Consider the following 13950-nt stretch of genomic DNA (forward strand, 5'->3'; position numbering starts at 1 on the left):
AAGGCCTTTTGTGATAATTGTTTGTCGCGAGCCAGCGTTTTTATACTCTCGCAACAAAGTTGCTAAGGAGAGTATTATAGTTTTGTTGATTCGTACAAATTATTGGAAGATACGCGTTGACGACGAGCCAATCCCAGGACGGCTATCAACATCAACTGATGATTAACACGTCGATAAAATAAAGGAATTGGGGCTTGAGAATCAACGATTACATAACAGTTAGATATCCTAGTTAGAGATCGTTGGAGGGAACTGTGAAAATAACTTTGAAAGGTCATTTGGGCCTAAGAAAAGCGAAAGCAAGATTGGTTCCAAAATCACTCAATTTTTCCGATAAACAGCGTTGCGTTAACGTCTTTGAAACAATGCTTTACGAGGGCCAGGATGTCAAGAAACATACTATTACTGGCGACTAGTTTTGGCTCTATGCTTATAAACCGGAAACAGATGCTCAATTGGCCGAAAATCGTGGCAAAGTTGAGCCGAAGCCGAAGAAACCACGTCAAAGCAGTAAAAAAATCGAGGTTATGTTGACAGTTTTCTTCGACAATCAAGGTGTGGTGCCCTCTGAATTCCATCCGACTGGCCAAAATGTCAACAAGAAATACAATTTGAGTGTTAGGTGTCGTTTGCGAGAAGCTATTCGTCAAAAGAATCCGACAACTCCAGGTTTTTGCACCACGATAATGTACCTTCGCATACTAACAAATTATCAACCAATATCGTGCCGCAACCACCGTATTCGCCTGATTTAGCTCGGTGTGGCTTCTGGCTATTCATCAAACTCAAATGACCGAAGACATCAAACGTGAATCGCTACAATCATTGAAAGCTATTCCAGAAATTGACTTTAACAACTGTTTAGAGGATTGAAAGAAACGTTGGCACAAGTGTATGGGGGCCAAGGTGGATTACTTTGAGGGGGACGACGTAGATTTTGAAGAATAATTTATGAATTTAAAAATTATGAAAAAAGTCCTACTACTTTTTGGTCATAATGCTATATGTATGAAATTGCTCAATTATCTAAAAATATTCGATTATTTATGCATTAAAATTTTTGCCATTCAATCAATGGAAAACACACATTAGCAGACTGGCTGGCAGACAATAAATAATATAATTGCTGATTTCGTTGACAGCGTAAATATGTATAGTATGTTCATATATTTATAAGCTTATCTCAGTATATGTACACCTTCAATTAAAGGTAGTTAGAAAGGCAAAAATTTGCATGTTTTATTTTTTTTTAATAAAAAAGTGTTTAAAAATAAATTTACCAGTTTCAGAGCTACTAAAAAGTTACAAATGCATATATATATATGTAGATACCAAAGTTTATACTGACAGCCAAATAATATATGTATAAAAAACGCTTCTTAATAACTGCAGCTAAGACCTAGAGTAACCAGTTTGAGTGCAACACAAATCTTTTTATCACAAAATACGAAATACAAACACGCAACAAAACTTGATTTTACATATGTATGTATCTATGTACATATAATATATACATACATATGTATATTTACAATATATTATACATATATTTATTATTTACATGCATACTTTGGCAGTTTGTCGTTTGCCAACTGTCTATGCTTGAACTTAATTTGAAGAACATTGACTTTGGTGCTGTCTTGTTGCGAAGTTTGCAAAGTAATTGTGCACATACAGCCAAACATACATACCTTTTTGAACTTGAACTTGATAGCTTAGATCCTTGAATTGTATATCGATGGGCTTGACGCGCTCTTTCAGCAGTTTACCGTGAGATTCCAACGTCATTTTTGTGTGTATGTTTTATTTGTGCGCGGCGTTAATGGAATTTACTATTTTTAGTTAGCTTTATTTGCTCTTATTTTATATTATACGTAATATATTTATATGTATGTATGTGTGTAAATTTCATATATATATATTTTATTTATTTTTTTATATTTGTATGATCACAGTTGTTGAGAATTTCACTGAAATTATTTGCACTTCTAATTGAATACAATTGTCACTTAATTGTTCTGATTATATTTCTTAAACACAGTACACTCTTTGCACTCCACGCTTTATTTTTATTTGTTTACTTTGTATATACTTATGTATAAAATTTATTTTAATTAATTTATTTTTTATTTTATTTTATTTTATTTTATTTTATTTTATTTTATTTTTTCTTTTACTTTCATATTCTGGCAACACCATTGAAAATGTGCTCCTCTTTGCATAGTAACAGTAAAAAATCAGCTGGAATACATTTTAGCTCCAACTGTAATGAAATTACAACAAAAAAGTCAATCAGTACAAAGGGGTAAGTCAAAATATAAAATTCTATTAACCTCAAGACATTCAACATATCTACAAACATACATACATACATTTTATAAAACTACACACATAAAAAAAAAACAACAACAGCAAGCAGCAACATAAATAATTGCGCGCTTCCGAAAATTCTAAAGGTGATCGTGTTTTGACTAAAGTTTCAATTATTTTGTGTAATTAACCTACATTTGTAAGTAAGTTACTTTAAAGCGACTTGCTCATATTTTTTTTTTTTATTTTTTGTAACACACTCAATTATTTGTCTCAGTTCGGAGGTTTCGCATTACAAAATTAAAAGGCTTTTGCAACTTTTTTCAAACATAGCCCAAACAGTTGCCGACTTTTTATATAGTATTTAGTATTTCGTAACTAAACAATAACTCAAATTCCCATTCCGAACAAAAGTCAAGAAAGCAGTTAAAAATATACAATCATTTATGTTTGTTTACAACATGCAGTAGCGCAAGGAAGTCAAGTGACACTATGACACCTGTCAAACTCAAAACAATACCAACCACAATGTTTTTGAAAAGCCGTAATTAACTATATGGCATTCCACAATATTATGGGCTTTGATAATTACGGATATTGCGGCACGTATTCAAAAGTATGTACACATGTACATATTTTAAAACATGAATATGTGTATATGTACATACATAAATCTGTAGGAACCCCGCAGGCAAAAATAATACGTCTAATTAAAAATTTGTGGACATTTTGCTTAAGACCTTTCAGCTCTGCTTCTTTTTGATAGAGGATAGAGGAGAATTAGAGTGTTTGCGCTTTGCAATTACTGTCAAACTTCCTTAGTAATTTTAGTAATTATATACAAACCGTTCGCCTCCTTTCGTTCTAGACGATACGAGTTAATGTATTTTTCGGACCGACGTTTTTGTTTGACAGCTCTTTGAGTGTCACCAATTTGTCATAGAAACTTTCATAGTAAAAACGGAATAATAAATATTAATATATATTGGTCAGTCATGTATGGAGCACTGAACCGCTTACAGATAGTTATCTGTGAGACAGAGAGTAAAAAAAGTATAAATCAATGCTAATCGAAATCAGACTGAAAGCTTTTTTGACAGCTCTTTGAGTCTCACTGATTGGGCATAGCAGGTTTTTGAAAACTCATATTTCAATATAAGTAAAATATATATCGAGTACAATCGCACCCAAATTTTAGGACAAATATTTACAAGTGACGTCACTTTAGCAAGGAATTGTGACGAACATGTATAGAAATTGTCAAAAAAGTTGAATTATAATGGGGTTTTCAATAAGAGCGTACAAAAAAAAAAATTCATTGCCATTGTGTATAGAACTCGATTTCTTTTGCATGGCCACCACGGGCACGCTTGCAGAAGTCCAGACGGAGAAGCCAATTTTCGACGGTTTTCAAGCATAAATCGGCCGATACTACTGCAATTTCACGTTCGATATTCGTACGAAGTTCATCAACCGTCGCTGGCTTACTGCCATAGAACATATACGACATAGACTTGACGTAGCTCCACAGGAAATAGTCTAACGGCGTCAAATCGCACGACTGAGGCGGCCAATTGGCTGGGCCATTTCGTGAAATAACACGTTCACCAATCTTGGTTTTCAATAAGTCGATTTTTTTGTAGCGCTTTAATTGAAAAACCCGCTCTTAAAGTTGAGGCCATTGACTTCAAATTTCGTTAGTAAATTGTAATGATTGCAACTCGTTGTTGGTTCATATCGTTTCAAGATAAACTGGCAAACCTCACTGAAAAGAAATGTCAAAAGAGCGGGAAAAACATGGCGGCGTTTGCCGTCTACTTTTGTAGCGTCCCTATTTTAAAACCCGTTATTATACTCGAGACATTACTTGGTAATACACAAAGAGTAGTACAATTTTCAGTTTTCAGGCCTAAATAGGGTTTAATTTGATTCATGACAGATGAGATCACTCAAAATAGTTGAATATCCAATATTACACAATCATATGAATGCACAGATCAGCTAAATTTTAACGTCAGCTCTTCTACTAGTTTTTTATTCATGAAAATCGGTTGAAATTCTGCACACATAGAATCAAATTATAACAATATGATTCATTAACATATCTAGAAGCAGAGATTACAGCAATATAATTATATAATACTAATAAAAAACAATATTTATTCGTAATACTGCTGTTTACGTAATCTTATCTAATCTAGATAGGAAATCAATTAGGCTACTTAAATTGCTTCCTACTGGGCGCATTGTGATATAGACAATTATATGTTCCCATGCACATATACCATATGTATGTACCAATGTATGTATGTACAGCGGGGTACATCTTATGGTCGCTCACTTTTACAACACTGCTTGTTTTCACAAGGCTTTAAAGATTACATACAATTAACAATCACAAAAAGCTATTACAACAATTTACTGTTACTCTTCGATCACTACTAAGTAGTAAAGAATGCTACAAGTCAATAATTAAATTTTATGATCTACACTTATAACACGGACAACGTCGTGTCAAGCATCGACTTATTTATACCGGCAATTCGTAAGTTTTATTAATGATAGACTATTACGATAGACTGGTTAGCGCGTACAGTATTTCGTATCAAAGTTTAGAATAAAGTGAAGCATTTGCAATTTTTATTAATTTTCATTACGCTGTTTATAGTACCTTAGAATAATCGGTATAGATATGGAGTAATAAAAAATTATGGGAAAGCTCATTATGAAAAATAACGAAACAAGTACTTTTCTTAGGAGCTATCGCAAACCATATTTTACTAAATTCATATTCAACTCTTTATGGAAACCCGAAACATGTCGTTCTCCTGAAAATCTTACAATTTGCAAAAAAAATTTAAACTACAGCTGATCTGCTCCCCATCTCACTTCTATTTCCTTGATAGCAAAAAATCGAACTACTTTCATTCCAACGTCCTTACACCTCCAGCTAATAGGTAATTAAATAGTAAGTAAACTGTTCATAACAATTATCGTGAACCTTCTAATTTGTGGTAGTGAGACTTTATAGTTCATAAATTTAACACTCAGTGTTAGATTGTTAATAACCTAAGCTGGGATTAAATTATAATATATACACAAGCGAAATCAAAGTTCAAGGTGCGAACTTATCCTTACTATTTGCGCCGCTCGTGTATTGTATTATAGCCTATTAACTAATAAAGAAATTCTTTAATTATTGCATTCCATTTCAATTTATTATTCTTTATTGTCACAAATCTTATTGAAATTGTTAAGTTAATTAACTAATTGGAGTTTGCATTAATTGGCATACAAAGTAGACCAGACTATTCTAATTGTCTTTGTACCTGTAGCTATAAATAAAATAAGTTATGTTTCAATAAAAATTTAATATTTACTTTAAGTGTAAAGTGCATTTATTTCAGAACTTCAAATAATATTAATATATTGCTGGGAACGGTTAGATAGGAATACGCAAATTCATTGGATATTCCAATCATTTTCCCTTAAACGAAAGCATGAAAATCAACCACCATTTTTGTTTTTTGATAAAAGAAGCTTATTTGTTTTTGATTAAAAAGTTTGTAGAATATTTAAGGAGTTACATGGGTTTACGGGTTTAAAAAACGATTTTTTATATTCTTATTACATTCTACAGCACCTTTAGAATATTGTCTTAAATTTTGAAGTTGATCCCAGTAATAGTTTCGAAGATACAGCCTTGAGAACTAATGCCTAGACTAGGCTAATTGCGCCATCTTTAAACCCGTTTTTCTCGAAACTGTGTTTCTGAAGCCGGTTGGCAAGATTTCTCGAGAACTACTCAACAGATCTTTATGAAATTTTACACAAGCCTTTGAGAACAATTTTTAAAGACTTGGACGAAGGTTTTTTTGTATTATAGCTATTCGAAAAAAACAATGTCGCGAAATATTCACTGAAATTTTCATGTTTTTTTGGTAAAAATGTCTGCCAAAAATCCAATTTTCAGTTTTTTTCCTTCGTCCAAGTTCTAAGTTGAGGTTTTAATTAAAACACATATTTTTATACCCAGAACAGGGTATATTAAGTTTGCCACGAAGTTTGTAAAACCCAGAAGAAAGCTTCGGAGACCCTATAAATTATGCATATATTTAAATTATCAGTATGTTGAGCTGAATCCATTTAGCCACTACTCCCTCACTTTTTTAAGAAATCGTTTTGAAATTTTCCAAACGTCATTTTGTCTTCAAGAAGCTGCTCATTTGTCGGAACTGCCGATATTGGACCACTATAATATGTAGCTGTCATACAAACTGAACGATCGGAATCAAGTTCTTGTATGGAAAACTTTCACACTTGGCAATGTATCTTTACAAAAGTTGGCACAGATCATTTTATAAGATAATATTGTAATATACGAAGAAATTGTTCAGATCGGCTTACTTTAGCATATAGCTGCCATACAAACTGAACGATCGGAATCTAGTGCTGGTATGGACAATTTTTGCATTTGACGTGGTATCTTCACGAAATTTTTCATGGATTACTGCTTAAGGTAATAATGTAACCTCCGAAGAAATCGTTCACATCGGATTACTTTAGCATATAGTAGCTGCCATACAAACCGAACGATCGGAATCTAGTGCTGGTATGGAAAACCTTTTCAGTTAATCTTTATTAAATAACTTTAATGTTTCTAGAATTACGTTTATAATAGTGATATCTGTCAGTATTGGTTCTAAATTCTGACCAAAGTACTTTGAACCTTTAATTAAATAATTTTTTTATAACATTATAACACTTCATAATTGATATTATTTAATTAGTATTCTGTTTTTTTTTTAACATTACACACTCCCGTTAATTTCTTAACTTTGCTGCTATAGTATATCATAATTATTTTTTGTTGCTTTGTTTTCAATCACCTTTGAGGCCAATAAATACAACACACTACTTTGCGATCCCACAAACACAATCATTCAAACGCTTATCCAAACTTTACTAACCCCAACAATATCAAACAACAATAACAACTTGACTTGACAAAAGCAAATGAAGCGACCAAAATATATTTATACTTAAGCGCGAAATATTCGAACCCGTTTAGTAAGCGCGCAATGCAAAATCAGACTGCCGCGTGCTATAGGAAACGGACCGTCTTACCCGGTAACCACTTCGCCAAAAACTACGGAAGCGAATCCAACAACGAATTACTTAAAACCAGATGAGCTCGACTGCCCAATAAAATACAAAATAATAAACACACATACACGCTCAAAAAAATAGAAAAAATAAAATAAAATTTACAAACTGCGCGCAGGTAACCGAAAAATAACAAAAACAACAAATAAATAAAAAAGTAAACTAGTAACGCACGAAAAAGCATAAGACAACAACAGCGCTTAGCATTTGTTGATGCAAATAGCGTCGCGAAGTCAAAGTGCCAGAGTCAAAAGCAAAGTAGCACCAACAATAGCAGCAGCACCAACAAAAATCGTAGGTAAATACGTATATGGCAGAATATAAAGAAATATTTGGGAAACAAAAGTTATGAAGACAAAACGCATTTCGACATATTAGCATTGTTGGTGGATGAGTCTTCGAGAATAACAGCAACAACCTTAACAACAACACCAACACCTAATATGTCAACACACAAACACAATTATTAATAAGCCAACAACCTTCAAGCGGCAAGGTAAACTGTGGAATTTCAAAAATAAATAAACGAAAAGAATTGAAAAATATTTAAATATATAAAATATAAAGAAAAAAAAAAAAGAGAAATTAAAAAATTTAACAAAGTGAAATGATTAAATATTAAATATAAAATGGTTATGCACAAAAAAATAAGGCGTTTGTATGGCAGCTATATACAGATGGTATAGCTATAATGATCCGATCTGAACCATTTCGTCGGAGATTGCCAAATTGCTTGAAAATAACTCGTTATATGAGATCCATCTTTTGCATTACTTGTCAATTGCCAACTCAGTCCGAAGTAGTGCATGGTGGCAAGAGTTATTCTGTGTTAGATTCTGAGGCAGTTCTTGTTGGCGGTAATGCTGATTCCAAGATAGACGAAATTATCTACGACTTTGAAGTTATGACTGTCAACAGTGAAGTGGAAGCCAAGTCGCGAGTGCGGGGACTGTTTGTTTGATGACAGGAGATATTTCGTCTTGCCTCTTCGATTACAGTGTGTCCAAATTTCGTGTGGAATAGTTATGTACTATAGTGATCCATTATCGGTGGTTTCGACAAATGAACGGGTTTTTGGGGAGTAAACTCTCCACCAAGTTCAACCACATAACAATAAATAATAGGTCTAGCAAGAAAAGTTGTTAAATTTTACTGTTGACATTAGTTTATAGTTTACTTCTGCAACCTTCCAGTTCTATAATTTTTATAAACTATCCGAGAGTTATTCCTGGACTAGTGAGAGGCCAAATTACTCTCTCAGTAACCCAAGGAATGACAAAACTGCATAAAATTCAAATTACTTAAATTAATAATTTTGGGAAAGACATTCATATGACAGTATGTTCAAAGTACGTCATACACGAGTATTCTCTTATTGCTATACCTTAAACTCTAATCCCATTTATAAGTACCCATGGTCTACATTAGACTGCGCAGCATCCGCTTAATCGCTCGTATCGGATAACTTTTAATTAAAATCAAGCACCCATATATGAAGAAATGCTCAAATCTTTCTAGAAATAACTGAAAATCTCAGTTTCAATCACTGCTGCTCAGTATTGCGGTGTCTACTGCTGCCGGGCGGAAAGTGGCAATTAATGAGGAATATGAACTTGAAGAAATATGCATATTAATAAGAGCTTGCAGATACATATGATATTAACAAATGTACGAAAATATTCTATACCCGTTTTCTGTTTCGAAACGGAACGCTGACTGCGGTGCAAACGCACAAAAAAATTTTCCACTGCCCCAAGGCAAATCAACGCAAATGTGCGTTGTCAGCTATGCTAATAAGTTTCAGGGCTTTAAACGTTGAAAAATTAAATGTCAGCAAGTTGTAGTTGCGTCTGTCATGCCAACTCCGCACATTTAATTGGAGCTACACAGTTCATAAAGAAGCGATTATAGTATGTTATAATCCCTGAAGAAGTTTTCACTTTCAGCAGTTCTTTGAAGCGGTGACATACATATATTTATGTAGGTATTATTGTACGAGGATTGCTTTGTAAGTGACACAGTTTGGTCATGAAGCATTTATATTTTAATCTATACAGGTATTTTTTATAGGTTTTTTAATACCCTGAACAGGGTATATTAAGTTTTTCACGAAGTTTGTAACACCCAGAATGATGCATATATAAATGATCAGTATGTTGAGCTGAGTCGATGTCTGTCTGTCCATCTGTCTGTCCGTCCGTCATTTTCTCTTCAAGAAGCTGCTCATTTGTCAGAACTGCCGATATTGAACCACTATAACATATACATAGCTGTCATACAAACTGAATGATCGGAATCAAATGCTCGCTTGGGAAACTTCCTCATTTAACGATATATCTTCACGAAATTTTTATAAATTATTGTTTATAGAAATAATGTAATATCGAAAGAAATTGTTCAGATCGGCTCACTATTGCATATAGCTGCTATACAAACCGAACGAACAGAGAAACCAAAAATACTTCTTTTCAAAAACATCCTGACATCTTGCTTGAGTTTATGATATGCTGCGTGAGAAAGGAAATATGTTTTTATTTAAAAGGTGTATTTTTCAGCCTAAAGAACGAGTGAGAGCAAGCCATTATTTGGACTGAAAGATATACATAAGTCTTTGAGATAAAAAAAATATCTCTTCATTTATACTCAGCAATTTACAATTTTTTTTTCAAATACATTATGATAAAGGTTTCAGGTTTTCAATGTCTAATCGGCTCGTTTGTTTGGTGTTTTCGTTAATATTTTTAATTTAAAAATTTATTTTGTCATATTTTATTTAAATTTTTTTATAAATCTTCTTTTGTCATCCTTTGTAGTATATAGTATCCGTCTGTATTCTTGACATATACTATGAGTGTAAGTGCTATATATTTCATTAATTTCAATGGCATATGCTTTATTAATAAACCTGCACATAATAATCATTATCTTTTATCTATAACTACATGGTTTTTTTGCATTAAATAATTGTATTTTATTATCTACAAGCATATAGACGGGCTTAATGGGTTTTACTTGTAAAGGTGTGTCCAACTGAAGGTTCGTCGCGTTCAAATGATATTTATTATGAGTGAGGTTATTTATATGATTGTCAATGACTAAGAACATGAGCACATTGTCTACAGTACTTCGACTTTATAAAGGAACGTCTCTTTTCTTTGTTCTCTTTGTTCTAGTCTTGATCTTGATATGTAAAGAGTTATCTAAAAATTCCTTGCTCATCGAATCGCATTTTGAACAGAAAGTATTCGATTTAAGAAAAACTATATCATAAAGATACATACGTATGTCATTACCGTTGGTTTCAAAACCATTTTTTATAGCATGGTATCAAAATGTGCACTGTCTAGGGCTCATTTTATTTTGATATACTTATAATCATTAATGAAGTTCCACGCAAACCGATAGAGTAAAACGAAAATTTCTTTTTAAATACTTATTAAGCTTATTTCAGATTTTTTCTAAATTTATTACATTTTATTTTTGTATTATTGTACTATTAGTATATGTATCTGGGTTCAATAGTCATAAGGCGACGATAATGAGGGTTTACTATATATATCGCTTTAATTTTATTATTTAAACAATGAGTCCAGTTGATACAATATTTATGTGTCATACACTGAGTCAATGTTCGTAAATTTGTTTAAATGTGCATATATACATACATATGCATGTATGTACCTTATATCACACTTGTATATAACTATTTACAATTCTTTTTTATTCTGTAAACCTTCAGTTCCAACCGACATTTAAATACGAGGTCACTTTTATGAATATGCGATATCCTCAAATGGAACACAGACTTAAAACAAGTCATATCGTTTTAAGCTATTCCTTTAGTTCTTGCAGTTCATTGACTTTATCAAAATACTTCAGAGATGTTAATAAATCTCTTCTGAGAAAAAATAATAATTTTATCATTCAAATATTTCAAACTTTATGCCTTAAGGAGTCTTTTTACGGGGAGTTTTACTTGATTACGTGTTGATGATAGTGTTATAGTTTGAAAAAAAATCTTAGCCGAAAGTTATCGTATTTTGATGGAAGTTTATTGTGAACATGCTCTAGCTGAGCAAACGTGTTAAAAGTGGTTCGTTTGCATGTTTAAAAAATGGTAATTTTGAAAACAAAGAATGTCCTGAGTGGCCAAAAGAAAAGAAAAAAGGAAGCTGAATGAGGATTGAAGAGCCAATTAAACAAAACCTTTAAAATGAGCCTGATATATTCAAAAGTAAGATATGCTACTATAACGCTGCAACACGGTGTTCTTTTCGCATTGTGACTCTTGATGAAAAATGGAGTCACTACTGTAACTTTAAAAATCATATGTGAAAGCTGTTCAACCAGTCAAATCAACGGAGAACACGAATATTCATAACTCCAAAAGGTTATGGTCTATATTAGATGGCATCATAAGCGTGTTTTATGAACTTTAAAACCAAGTGAATCCATTAAAGAGCACCGCTACCGACAACAACTCATTTGAGACTAGATACGATGTAATAATTTTCCATCATAAGACCGCTCGGCCTCATTTTACAAAATCTGTTAAAAATCGTTTAGAAAACAGCGGCTGGAAAGTTTTGACTCACCCGTCTTATAGCCCAAACCTAGCCCCTTTTGACTATCATTTGTTCCGTTCTATTGAGAATCACTCATGGGAATACAGTTCACTTCAGAACACTGTATCAAGATCGGCTTGATTCATTCTTGGTCGCCAAGACGATGAGGGTCTTTTGTGAAGGAATCCACAAATTAGCACAAAAATGCGAAAATGTTATAGCTTTAATTGGCAATACCTTAAATAATACTGTGGTGTAAACGAGTTTCTCAAATAAAGAAACCGCGAAGGCGCTAGCCAAGATGATAATCGGGCTTACAAGTTTTTTACTTTACTTTTTTAGAGTCAACAGTCCTAATATGAGGGATATTGGAGATTTTACACTTCTTCTATATTCTACATATTATTTGTTTTCATTCTCAGACATCTTGTCGAAGATTAGACAAACAAGTTATACTAGTGCTCTCAGAAATATTACATATTTTCAAGTACTTGGGACTACACGTGAATATAATATTGTAATTGTTGTGAAACCGGTTATTGAATGCGGTTTATAGGTATTTCATAATATCTATACGTATGTAATTAATTAGTTCCCTTGTATATTGTATATATGACCTATTTTGAACTGTGATAAGTAGTTCTATGAATTTTTGTGTACTAAGTGGGTAAAAATTCTAATAATACCTGACATAATTGATATAATAACCCACTTATGGTATAAGTAAACATTAAAGCATGGTTGGTAAAAATATAAAATTAATTTTAATATATACCTGTGTGTACGCAATGTGTCATTATTTATAATTCAAAGTTTATGTAAGGTTTATTTAATTTATGTTCTGAAACCCCCGACACGTGTCTTTCAAGGAACGTTAAAAACTGCTTACATATCAATGAAATGCCTTTATCGCACTCGCATCTGTAATTATTTTGCTTTTCTTAATCACGTTTCACATATTTAGTGACACGAGCTTGACTTTTGATACGTCAAAACTGTATTAAGTTGTCATTAAATTGCACTGTTACGGTATACATTTATATAATGCGGTTTTTGGCTTCGCGAAGTACGAAAACGACACGCGCTGTTGTAGATAAATAATTGCATTTTTCAAATAAAAGGAGTCGGAGTCCAAAGAAGATGACGACATGGGCTTCTGCCCCTTCCACGCAACAGCCAAATACTAGTCTAGACTTGCATACGTAGGGCAATAATTTATAAAAGGCTTAGTATTTATAATATGCTTAGTATGTCATCATAACAAAATAAATCCTAAAGCTCGGTATTGGTCCAAATTCCATTTGTAACACGGAATTCTCATCAGTATTCCACCTCGATAAGTAAGTCACTTCTTGATCAGCTTTTAGCAAACAGTTAACAAACTCAGTATTGTCACTCTACTTTCGGAATGAATGCTCACCTCCCAGAAACAGGCTGCACTTCATATCAGTACGTTAGTTCTAACTGGTTTTCAAATCGGCTTTGTGCCAGTCCGTAGTTTTCTTAAGTCATAAGATGTAATTTCGTAATTCATAGAAATTGAGAACGCTGGATATTAAATATTCTTTAAAAAAAGTTTGAAAATCGTCAATGACCCTTAGCGGTAGAAAGCATTGAAGTAATTTCGAGGAATGGTGTGAGTTGACAGTCCTTGGCTGGATAAAAATCCAGGTCCGTTCCGGTTACTTAGAGCCGACTGTCGTGGGAACGGACTTTCTAAGGCTGATTGAGTTCGGTAGGTGGTATATGAAACCTTAGAAAAGGTTGTGAGCCTCGCTATAGGTAAAGAAAGGGGTCAATGACCTCACAAAAGGGTCAATGATTCTGGATGGTTTTTGATTTTACTAAAGATAAGCAAACAGGTCAATGACCTCACCTAAGGTCAACGACTTTAAAATGGGTTGCGAAC

The 13950-nt window shown here is 33.0% G+C and overlaps 1 protein-coding gene across 5 annotated transcripts in view; it reads right to left on the reverse strand.

Annotated features, from left to right (window-relative positions):
- LOC105234138 (ATP-binding cassette sub-family G member 1) overlaps nucleotides 1–13950 on the reverse strand; it is a 44189-nt gene that overhangs the window by 16333 nt on the left and 13906 nt on the right. For all 5 annotated transcript variants that reach the window (XM_049446790.1, XM_049446789.1, XM_049446788.1 and 2 more), the window contains exon 2: nucleotides 1692–2263. In XM_049446790.1, the coding sequence (XP_049302747.1) occupies nucleotides 1692–1788 (97 nt within the window). In that variant the 5' untranslated portion in view covers nucleotides 1789–2263. The remainder of the gene's footprint in view (nucleotides 1–1691; nucleotides 2264–13950) is intronic.

The sequence above is a fragment of the Bactrocera dorsalis genome, chromosome 1 (genome assembly GCF_023373825.1).
Source record: "Bactrocera dorsalis isolate Fly_Bdor chromosome 1, ASM2337382v1, whole genome shotgun sequence".
NCBI classification, from domain to species: Eukaryota; Metazoa; Arthropoda; class Insecta; order Diptera; family Tephritidae; genus Bactrocera; species Bactrocera dorsalis.